This window comes from Tenrec ecaudatus, chromosome 4 (genome assembly GCF_050624435.1).
Source record: "Tenrec ecaudatus isolate mTenEca1 chromosome 4, mTenEca1.hap1, whole genome shotgun sequence".
In the NCBI taxonomy this organism is placed as follows: Eukaryota; Metazoa; Chordata; class Mammalia; order Afrosoricida; family Tenrecidae; genus Tenrec; species Tenrec ecaudatus.
The window spans coordinates 109,151,562-109,163,326 of NC_134533.1; the positions used below are offsets into that span (position 1 = coordinate 109,151,562).

At 39.8% G+C, this 11,765-nt stretch overlaps 1 protein-coding gene across 1 annotated transcript in view; it reads left to right on the forward strand.

Annotated features, from left to right (window-relative positions):
- Positions 1–8,908, forward strand: part of DLAT (dihydrolipoamide S-acetyltransferase) — a 37,178-nt gene extending 28,270 nt beyond the window's left edge. Inside the window, exons 11-14 of the mRNA XM_075546602.1 lie at positions 808–923; positions 7,600–7,762; positions 7,979–8,115; positions 8,693–8,908. Of these exons, the coding sequence (XP_075402717.1) occupies positions 808–923; positions 7,600–7,762; positions 7,979–8,115; positions 8,693–8,822 (546 nt within the window). The 3' untranslated portion in view covers positions 8,823–8,908. The remainder of the gene's footprint in view (positions 1–807; positions 924–7,599; positions 7,763–7,978; positions 8,116–8,692) is intronic.
- The last annotated feature ends 2,857 nt before the right edge of the window (positions 8,909–11,765 follow it).

The window sequence follows — 11,765 nt, forward strand, 5'->3', positions numbered from 1 at the left end:
CTTGCATTGGCCTGCAAGTTGAGACTGGGTCATACCATGATGGACTACCATAAGGACTTAGGTGTCCCCGGGTGGCACCGATGGATCAGCACCTGGCTGCTGGTTCAGTCGGGGATCTCCCATAGAACGCAGCTCTGTTTTGAAGCCCATGGATTTGCCGGCTGTGGGTTGCAAGGACGATTAGGGATTTTGTTTGTTTGTTAAGTGTTTTAAAATGGAATAAATTTAGCCTATGTGGAAGGCAAACTTAATTTTCTATATGTGGAAGGCAAATTTAATTTTCTAAAGTGGTTCCACAGTTTTAGGAAACAAGCAGGTGGTGAATTAGGTAGTCAGTCTAAAACCATCACATTCTCTGATCATTAGAATGATGTGATAACAGAGTTTGAAGTCTGACAGACACATGCTGGCACGTGGCAGGGCCTGGCTAGTTAGGGTCACTTCTGCTTGCGTGCTGGTGATAGGGTCTGGAGTAGAGGGTGACATCAAGAATCAAAAGGGAGAAAATGATAAGAGATTTTCAAGGAAGTGACAAATAAAAGCCAACTGCCCTAGGGGAGCATATAAAGTTCTACAGAGTTTGGCTCCTCTCTAACCTCTGACCCTGGCCTCTCCTGCCACTTTTCTACTTGCTCAGTTCAGTTCTGCACACATTGGTTGTTCTACCCTCAACACTGCCTCGGGCTCTCTGCATTTACTGTTACCTCTGTGTGGAATACGCTTTCCTGCCTCCTTTTGTCCAGCTTCTGTGGTTTCAGTTTCTGAGTAGAGAAATTAAGGAACTGTAATGGTTTCTTGTTTTTGCAGATGTTAGAAGGCCGTGGCAAAGTGTCCGTTAATGATTTCATCATAAAAGCTTCAGCTTTGGCATGTTTAAAAGTTCCTGAAGCAAATTCTTCTTGGCTGGACACTGTTATAAGACAGTGAGTATTTATGCACTTTTCTTGTTTTGCCTACTGTATGACTAGGAATGAAGGAGGAGGTAAGGAGAATTGGGAGACATTTTTTGGTGAGGAGGAAGTAACTTCCATAGGTGAGAGTGAAAACAATACAAAGCTCTTGGGGAGATGGTGCTAAAAGTAGTCAGTAGACTAAATTCTTTGGAGCTTAGAAACGGAAAAGAAAAAATAACATTGTTTGTTTGTAATATACAGCCTGGTGCTTTGCATCTTTTCCCATTAAATCCTCATGGCAGTCTTATGAGGTAGGTATCTATAGATGAAGTGGGGGCTCAGTGAGTTAAATCACTTGCCGTGAGCTAATCAGCTAATGAGAGCGAGAACCGGTATTGAAATTAGGATTCTGACTCCAAAGCCTATAATATGCTTTTTCTATCTATGGACTTTCTAATATTATTATAGACTTAATTTTTATCACCATAATAGTAATATACTCGTTTGAAATATTGCTACATGGCTTATGATGAACCTACTCAACCTTTAATCTGAATTTTACTCCCAAGAGCAAATGCAACTTTTTAAACTACTGTTTTTTCTGATATTTACCTTAAATTTCTAAGTAACACTTATCCCTTTTGAATTTTTAGGTTTTTTTAAACTTTATTAATTGAGTTCTCTTGAGGAAAATTACAGTTTAGCTGTGATATCCTTCCAACATACACATATACTCTTGCACATAGACACATACCCCACCCCTCCACCTTCCTAAAATGATTATAGCACTTTTGGTTACTTTGTATTCAATGATATATTTGTATGCCTTTGAAAATAATTTCCATGATGAAACTATGTACATATACCCTGACTACTATTGCATTGGGGCTAATTTGTATAAAGTCAATGCCATTAAGTCAATTCCAATCCATAGCAACCCCATGGACAGAGCAGAACTGCCCCTGTGGTTGTCTGGAACTGAAACCCTTGCTGGAAATAGAAATCCTTATATTTCTATTGTATTTTATGTAATTCTATGCAGATTCTTTGTAATCGGAATTCATTCTCTCAGCTTTCACCATCAAGTGTAAAAAATCTTCCTCTTGCCAACCTGAGCTCGTCCTGGTACTGAACATGCCTTTCAGGTCTTTCCTTAGAGGGTGCCGCTCGGTTCCCACGAACGGCCACAGGGATAGTAGGCCTGGCAGCTAAAATGTAGCGTGTGCGCACGCAGTTTACATCTGTTACCTCATGTAAGCCTCACGAGAACGTCGTTTCTTGGTGCTTGGTTGTATTTTAATTCAGGAGGTAACATTGCTTTCCTATAATTCAGCTGGGCTTTTTGAAGCAGGTGCTATGATTTTACTTCAATTTAATGACGAGGAAGCTGAGGTGCAAAGAAATTAAATAACCTTAGTAAACAGGTGCCAAGATTTGAATCCTGGCCATCTGGAGATAAAGCCCAAGTATTTCACAGTACTATCCTGTCATCTCCCATCTGTGGAGACCTTGCTTAATTTTAAATACTAACTCAAGCAGGACCAACGTGAAAAAGAAAGTGTTCCTCCTATGAACAGTTTATGTACCACTTGTGTGGCACTTCTTAAAATACAGTATCATTCATGATTTTAATTTATTTCTTCCATTTGGTGCACAGCTTATCTCCCAAAATATTCAAAGGCAAGAATAGTTTCTTGTATTCTCTTTAACTCCCTCTATACCTGACACACAGTCTGTCTTTTTAAAAATAGCTTTCTTGGGCCATATCATGAAATTTACTAATTCTAGGTCAGAAAACCTGGTGTAGTGTGTTACCCACTGGACTGCTAACTGCAAGATCCACAGTTCAAAGCTACCAGCTGCTCCATGGAAGAGAGGATAGAGAGGCTTTCCGCTCCTACAAAGACTTAGAGCTTTGGAAGCCTGCAGGGGCAGCTCTACCCTGTCCTATAGGTCCCTGAGTTCTTCCACCCAGCGCAGTGTTGTGCAAAGTGAAGGATAGCTCCCTCTGGTGGGGGGATGGAGCAGTATGGGGACGGGGGATGGAGGCTGCAAAAGCAGATGTCTACACTTTTAATTGCTTGGGCACACTGAGTAAATTTTTTAAAAAATTTTTTACTGAAAAGAGGGCCATAGGCCAAAGAAGCTTAGGTTCTTATGACCTAGCAGAATGCTTTTCCATGCTGTAACTAGATCAGCAATTTTTTTACTGTGACTACTTTCCACATTTTGTTTCTATATTCACCAGCTGATGGATGCTTACATATTGTTTCTAGTTTGGGATTATTATGAATAATGCTGCTCTAGCTATTTTCACATAGTTATTTATATAAACATTTTCATTATTCTTGGATAGATTTTTTTTAGCATAAACTTGCTAGATCATATGGTAAATTAAATGGTTTATGAAACTTTCCCCCTCACCCCCCCACAACAACAACAACCCTTTCAAACCACTTTCCCAAAATTTGTTGTCCTGTTTACCTTTTACTGGCATACTGATAGTGGATGAGACTTTCAATTTCTCCACATCCCCACCAGCCCTGCTATTGTCCAGACATTAAAAACTTACAGTTGTAAGATATGAAAATAATCCGTAACTTATCAGGGGTTCATGAGAGAGAGGGAAGAAATGGGGTGTTGCTATCTGGGGCTCAAGTGGGAAGAGAATGCTTTGAAAATGATGATGGCAGGGACCCAAAGCTCATCTGTAGGCAACTGGACATCCCCTTACAGAAGGGTCGCGGGGAGGAGACGAGCCAGTCAGGGTGTGATGTAACAACGATGAAAAATACAGCTTTCCTCTAGTTCCTAAATGCTTCCCCACCTACTATCATGATCCCAATTCTTCCTTACAAATCTGGCTAGACCAGAGGATGTACACTAGTACAGATAGGAACTGGAAACATAGGGAATCCAAGGCAGATGATCCCTTCAGGACCAGTGGTGAGAGTGGCGATACTGGGAGGGTGGAGGGAAGGTGGGGTAGAGAGTGGGAACCTATTATAAGGATCTACATGTGACTTCCTCCCTGGGACTTCCTCCCTGGGAGACGGACAACAGAAAAGTGGGTGAAGGGAGACGTCGGACAATGTAAGATATGACAAAATAATAATTTACAAATTATCAAGAGTTCATGAGGGAGGGGGGAGGTGGGAGGGAGGGGGAAAATGAGCTGATACCAGGGACTTACGTGGAGAGCAAATGTTTTGAGGATGAGGGTAACAAATGTACAAATGTGCTTTATACAATTGATGTATGTATGGATTGTGATGAGTTATATGAGGCCCCAATAAAATGATTTTTTAGAAAGATGATGATGATGATGGCAACACATGTGCAAATGTGCTTGACACAGTGGATTAATGTATGGATTGTGATAAGAGATGTAAGAGCCCCTAATAAAAATAAATTTTTTTTAAAACCCCTAAGTTATAGTCATCGTAGTGATTAAAAAGTGAACCTAGGAGGCATGGTAGGGCTTGATCGAGGGCAATGTAACCAAGAGGAATTATTGAAACCCAAATGAAGGTTGAACATGATAGTGGGACAAGAGGAAAGTAAAAGGAAATAGAGGAAAGAACCAGAGGCAAAAGGCATTTATAGAGGTCTAAATACAGACATGTACATATGTAAGTGTATGACAATGGGGAAGTAGATCTATGTACATATATTTGTAGGTTTATTATTGAGGTAGCAGATGGGCATTGGGCCTCTACTCAAGTACTCCCTCAGTGCAAGAACACTTTGTTCTATTAACTTGGCATTCCGTGATGCTCACCTTCCCAACACAATTGCTGAAGACTAAGTGGATATATAAGCAAATGTGGTGAAGAAAGCGGATGGTGCCTGGCTATCAAAAGATATAGTGTCTGGGGTCTTAAAGGCATGAAGATAAACGAGCAGCCATCTAGCTCAGAAGCATCAAAGCTCACATGGAAGAAGCACACCAGCCTGTGTGATCACGGGATGTCCATAGGATCAGGAGTCAGGCATCAAAGAACAAAAAAATCTGATCATTGTAAATGATGGGGAGTGCGGAGTGGAGACCCAAAGCCCATCTGTAGGCAATTGGACATCCTCTTACAGAAGGGTTGCTGGGAGGAGATGGGCCAGTCAGGGTGCAGTACAGCACCAATGAAACGTACAACTTTCCTCTAGTTCTTTAATGCTTCCCTCCCCCACGTACTATCATGACCCCAATTCTACCTTACAAATCTGGCTAGACCAGAGCATGTACATGGGTACAGATAAGAAACACAGAGAATCCAGAACAGATAAACCCCTCAGGACTGATATTGAGAGTAGCCATACCAGGAAGGTAAGGGGAAGGTAGGGGGAGAAAAGGAGAACCGATCACAATGATCTACATATAATCCCCTCCCAGGGGGATGGACAACAGAAAAATGGCTGAGGGAGACATTGGTCAGTGTAAGACATGAAAAAATAATTTATAAATTATCAAGGGTTTATGAGGGAGGGAGGGTGGGGAAAAACACGAGAAGCTGATACCAAGGGCTCAAGTAGAAAGAAAATGTTTTGAAAATGATGATGGCAACAAATATGCTTGACATGATGGATGTATGGATTGTGATGAGTTGTACGAGCCCCCAATAAAATGATATTTTTTAAAGTGAGAACTATCCACTTTTAAAAGTATCTGGGGAAATAAAAACACTACGTAGATGAAAGGATTGAGCTTGCAGGGCAAGTTTCCAAAATTGTTTTTCTCAACAGTTGCATTTTGTGTGCACACATAAGCTATCTAGCATATTCGTTGCATGCAATATCTGAGTAAAAGTAAAGTATCCCGTTATATTGTTAATTATGATAATAATCTTCCCAAGAACCCCGAAATAGTTTTTCTTCTCTTATTCACCATAAAATCCAACGAATAGTACATGTTCAATGAATATGTTGTTATCTTGTTTTGTTTTGGCAAATCACACCAACCCCCTAGTGCATAATTTTCCAAATGAACATCATATGTGCGAGTGTCTTACGTGAGAAAAACAAGGCAAGTTCCTGAGGGTGTTGTGTTTGCTATGGCCAGATCCCAACTGTGGTGATTGATGACAGTCACAGTTTCTTATATTGCATCAGGTCCTTGGTTTTGCAGATGACAAAGGTCCACTTCCAAGTGGCTGGGGCACATGGCAGGGTTTGGTCTTTGCAGTCCCGTGGCTCTTGTGCTGAGAAAGAGCTGAGCTTCCTTCTCTGGAGACAGAGCTATGCCACATTTTGAAGTTCTGAACTTCTTGAATGTTGACCAGTTTATCAGGGGCCCTTTGAGTGGACAGACACCCCACCCCCCAGCCCCCCAAGGAATCAGTGCAATTCAGGAGTCTTGTGAGCCTAAATGTGAGGAAGAGTCACTTTTTTTTTCTCACCTACCAACTTTCTTAACTGAAATTTAACATTTCCTTACATGAGTGGGTGTCCCCCCCCCCAAAAAAAATGGAATTTTTTTCTTTCAAAGTATTTAAAATTTTTTGCAAATCCTTGTCATCTTCAAACTGCTCTCTGTTACACTTGTCAAATCTGCAATTCCATTCTTGAAAACATGTTTTCAAACTCATCTGTTTGGATGACTGGCCTGCACTCCCATGTTTTTTCCTTCACCTCTTCGATGTTGTTAAATCGCTATGCTTTCATGTCCCTCTTCATTTGTGGAAATAGAAAGAATTCGCACAGAGCAAGGTCAGGGAGGGTGCATGGGACAAGAGAGCCATGCTGTTTTTAGCCAAAAACTGGTGCACTGAGATGGCTGCGTGAGCAGGTGCTTTGTTGTGGTAGCAAAACCAGTCCCCTGCCTGCCACAAATCAAGCCTTTTTTGTCACACACTGTTACACAATATTTTCAGCACCTCTAAGTAAAAAGCTTGATTAACAGTCTGACCCAATGGAATGAATGCCAAATGAGTCAAAAAAATCAAATGGGCATCAGCTTTTGGGGGTAACCCCTCGTACATGTAGAAAACAAGTGAAAGAAATAAGAGCACAGTGCTCATGGTGAGTCTCCAATAAGATCAGTTCTTCTAGACCATTGTAACTGTTGAAGATCACGTTGAAAGTATGCGACTCTCAGAAGACAGCCACCATTTGACCTCCTGGCTGTGAGATCTTGGTTGAGAGTTAGGACCAAAGCACTTATATCAAAAAAAAATTTTAATATGTTGATAATTGAGTTTCAATGTAGTAGTTATCTTTATAATTTAAGTATATTTTGTTTTCTGTGTATTCAGAGAAGAGACGTAAGTACAGAGGGCTGGCCCATGGTGCAGAAAGAATTAAGAGCCTTCCTTTAATGGCTTATTTCCTTTTGAGATGCCTCCATCCTGTGGGATCAGTGCCCTGGCTCTGTGAGGGCAGATCTTTCCCTCTGCTCTGATGTTCATCTGTTCAGGCCTCCCAGCAAACATTCAATTCCAGCCGGCCCCTTTCTGATTGCTTAATAATTTTCATTTACTAAGTGCCCCGTTTTCCAGGTTTTGAGTCATTTGAAGTGTGGGGGAGTTTGGGGGGTGGTGTGCAAGTCAAGGAGAGCACAGCAAAATGTGTTTACAGGAAAGATATCTCTGGCTGACCAGTAGCACAAACTGGCTTTAATATAATTCAAAGTAAATACCAGTATTGCTGCCCAGCCTGGCACATGGGCTTTTATAAATGTTGTTGTGGATCATTTTGTTTCCTTCTTTCCAAATAGAAATCATGTTGTTGATATCAGTGTTGCCGTCAGTACACCGGCAGGACTCATCACTCCTATTGTATTTAATGCACATATAAAAGGACTGGAAACCATTGCTAGCGATGTGGTTTCTTTAGCAACCAAAGCTCGGGAGGGTAAGCTGCAGCCACATGAGTTCCAGGTAAGGCATCATCTACTTACCTTCTGCATGTTCAGAATGATGCTATTTTTAAGGTCACACAGTGCATTCTTGGATCTACTACCTTCTGACTTTGCCATTATTACTCACTCACACAAGCTTCAGGAAAAAATTTTAAAAATTGAGTACAACTTAAAATTTAAAATTTGTTGATAATCAATTCATTTGACCCACTTTTAATTTCTTTTTTTCCTCTAGGGAGGTACTTTTACAATCTCCAATTTAGGAATGTTCGGAATTAAGAATTTCTCTGCTATTATTAATCCACCTCAAGCATGTATTTTGGCAATTGGTTCTTCTGAAGATAGATTGGTTCCAGCAGATAATGAGAAAGGGTAAGCGCTAAGATGAGAAGGGTGTTATAAGCTAATTTTCATTACACCTGTGTTTGAGTCTTGATTTTATAGACAGTCGTGAACATGGCATGTTAAGAGTCCCGGTAGAACCAGACATAAAGCATAGAGGTTCTCAGAGTGTCAGCTTCTCCGATTTTTATCAAGTATGGTTAAATACTATTTAAGAGAAGCTTACTTGCGCTAGATCATGCATCAACACTCTTTCCTTGGAGTCAGTAAATGTTTAGGTGTATGATCTCTGTTGTAAATCGTGAATTTGCATGAAAGCAGTATAGCTATTACATTCATGAATGGACATGGTTGAATTCCAGTAAGCCTTGATTTAGAAAAACAGGTGGTGCATTGTAGCCTGTAGGCTGTAGTTTGTGGGTCCACACTCCAAAAGGCTGTTTTGTGTGTTTCTTTGAGCTGTTAATTTTAGCTCAGGGGGTAGGGAACACGAGCAGGTAAAAAGCCCTGTTGGGGATTAGGGCATCTACGTTAGCATTTGGGCTGGTTAAGAGCTAAAATTGAATGATTGCTTTCAGAGTTGCTGAAACTTTTTATCTTTTCCTAGATTCGATGTGGCTACCATGATGTCTGTTACACTCAGTTGTGACCATCGGGTTGTCGATGGAGCAGTTGGAGCTCAGTGGCTTGCTGAGTTTAGAAAGTACCTTGAAAAACCCATCACCATGTTGTTATAATGAATCCAAGAATTTCTAGACTCTCGTAGGTCACATTGGTTCAGTCTTACCAAGATATTTATGTTATTAAACAGGTGGTTCATTTATTTTCAAGTCAAACAGTTATTTTTATTATCGAGTCTGTCCAGATAAGCTATTTTTCATGGGCATTACTGAACTTTTATGATGCCACTTACACTCAAATATTGTACACATTTAAAAATTAAATGCCAGATTTTATGCTAGATGTTCCTAGTCAACGAACGTGGCCTAGGCGCAGCCTAAGTCGTCCATTATGAAATGTAGTAAAGGCAGAAATGTGGTTCCTGCTGAGACGGGGACATAAAAGTAACTTGATAAAAAACTTGAAGTTCCAAGATTTGATTTCCTAACATGCTATGCCTGAATTTCAGAAAGAGTCAAGGAAATTTGTATTCTTGGAAAAAGTGTTTGAACTGGATGATCTTGGGACTTAACGCCAACTTAGAATTTTCAGTTCCATGATCTTGGTGTAGCATGAATGGGAAGGCTAGAGAATGTCAAAGAAAAAATAAGTTAAATTTCCAAAGTGAAGATTTTTGTAGACATTTCCAAATAGCTGTTCTTTGCTCGTTTTCATTTGAATCCTCACATGCTTGTTTTCCCTTGAGATGAAGGTATAAAGAAATATAAACAAGTTACTTGGTATAATTGATATTTTGTGTGGGTATTTATTTAAACAAATGTACAATTCTGAGATCAGAATTTTATACCTCCAAATATATTAATAGGCTTACAGATTGGAACAGAAGGAGCCTGTGAGAGTGGAATCTTTACTCCAAGACAAAACTGGTCGTTACAAATGAACCAATGATCAAAATTTTTCATTCAAAGACATATGAGAGGCTATATCAAATAACTATGGAATAAGAGGACATCTGTAAAATCTGGTTACTAGAGTTGGATGTGTGCCTTGATCCATTGTCACCAAGTCTTAGCTGAAAAGCAGAAGGGGAGACTTACACCCCGAAAGAGGTCCTTTCTGCCTGGGCAGAAGAGAAAAGGCTGATGTGTGCATACAGCGCTCTGTGTCTTCAGCCTTTGGTTATCTCCTGTACAATAAGAAAGCCCTAAATCCCATTGAAGAGGGGAAAAGGTATTTAGGCTGCTACCTTATCATAAAGAAGCCCTGGTGGCACAGTAGTTAAGCACTCCTAACCAAAAGGTAAGCAGTTCAAACCCACCAGCTTATTTCCCCTTCCCCTCTCCCCTTTTTCCTATTTACTTTTCCTTTGGGAAAGAAGTGGATGATATTTAAGATATTAAAATTATAAAAATTAACTGGACATATTATCACAATTCCAGACTTTCTCTTGAATCGGTGCATTTTAATAAATGTTTGAGATTATTTAAATGTAGATCTGACCAGTGCTTCCTTGTATATGTAATATGTGGAGCTGGCCTTGAAACTTATTCTGAGTTCTCCAGTGTTAAATCTATTTTTAAATATTCATTATTACATGGTGCACAAGTACAAGTGACACTCCATATATTCCATAAATATTCATTCACCTTGTTGTATTTTGAAATCAATACATTACGTTTTTGGTAATTAGTAATTTTGGCTTGAACTGAGGATCATGTAGAAGGAACAAAGCTATATACTGCAAGGGACCATCATCCTTATGAGTCAAATCTGGTTTAAACATGAATATTAAAGGTTAACTCATTTGCTTATGCTTATAGCTCTTTTATTCCCTTGAAAGAAAAATATAAACAATTACCTTTTTAATAAAAAATTGTTCTCAGTGAAAATCTGAGCTATCATCTAAACCCAGGTATTTTCTCTTACCAGGACTTAACAACAAAAGATTAGAAATGAGTGTTTTGGATTCAAATTAGATTGTTAAAAAAATTAAACTATTTGTTTTCAGCATGTCTGGTGTAATTTTTGATCTGTTGAAAATTCTTCTTTACATTAAATGATGAAATCCAAGGACAGCTCTGTACTTAATAAGCCCTCAATAGAGACTTACCTGAATACAGATACATCGTGAGTCTATAAATTTGGTAAAGTAAGGACTAAGTTGATGAGAATGTAACCTTAACCCTGACTTCTGGAATATGACTCATAGCAGCAAGATGAAAGTGTGGTCTGTGTTACAATCCAGTTCCCAGTTTGTAAGAGAGAAATGTGCGGTTCCCAAAGCATGGTCTACAAAGGAAATGACCAATCTGGCACAGCAGGAACGCATTGCAAAGGGACAGTCACCACACAGGAAGACGCACCATCTAGGAGACTTAGGGAAACTCTTAATCACTAGTGATAACTGTTTTAAAACCAACGTTGTAGAAATGTCCCGTCTCTAAGTCGAGAATACGATTGATATTTATCTTACCTGATTTCCAATTTTGAGAAAATGTAGACCGCTAACTTAACCTAGCCTACATTTGATGAATAGCCCTCAAGACAAAGTCTGTCTGCTTGATTGTTTTTTTGGCAGGGTGGCAGGGTGGGGGAGAGATGGAGGTGAAAGATAGTAAGACTGTAAAATCTGTAATAATTAATGATAATATTTCAGAAAATAACTAGAATAGCAACTAAAAACAAAATATAACTAAGCCTGTTGGCTCTTGATGGGCGTTTTATTAATGAGACTCAATAGGGAACAGTGATCTAAGTGACAGCTAAATGCTGAGGGCAGGAATAAAGGCTCCATCAGTTCCAGATGGTTAAGTGGGGAAAGTTTAGGAGATATATTTGGCCGTGAATTTGTGGGAAAAAAATAAAGGCTTCCCTGTGTAGGGCTCTAAGGAAGCCATGGGGCAGTTGTACGGTCTTTTAAGTGGAATGGGGTTTGGGTTTTGTTTTGAAAGGAGGCCATAGGAGCCTAGATGGTACAAATGGTTAAGGGATTGACTACTAACTGCAAGGTTGATGGTTCCATCCCACCCAGGTGGAACAAAGTCCTGGCTGCCTGCCTC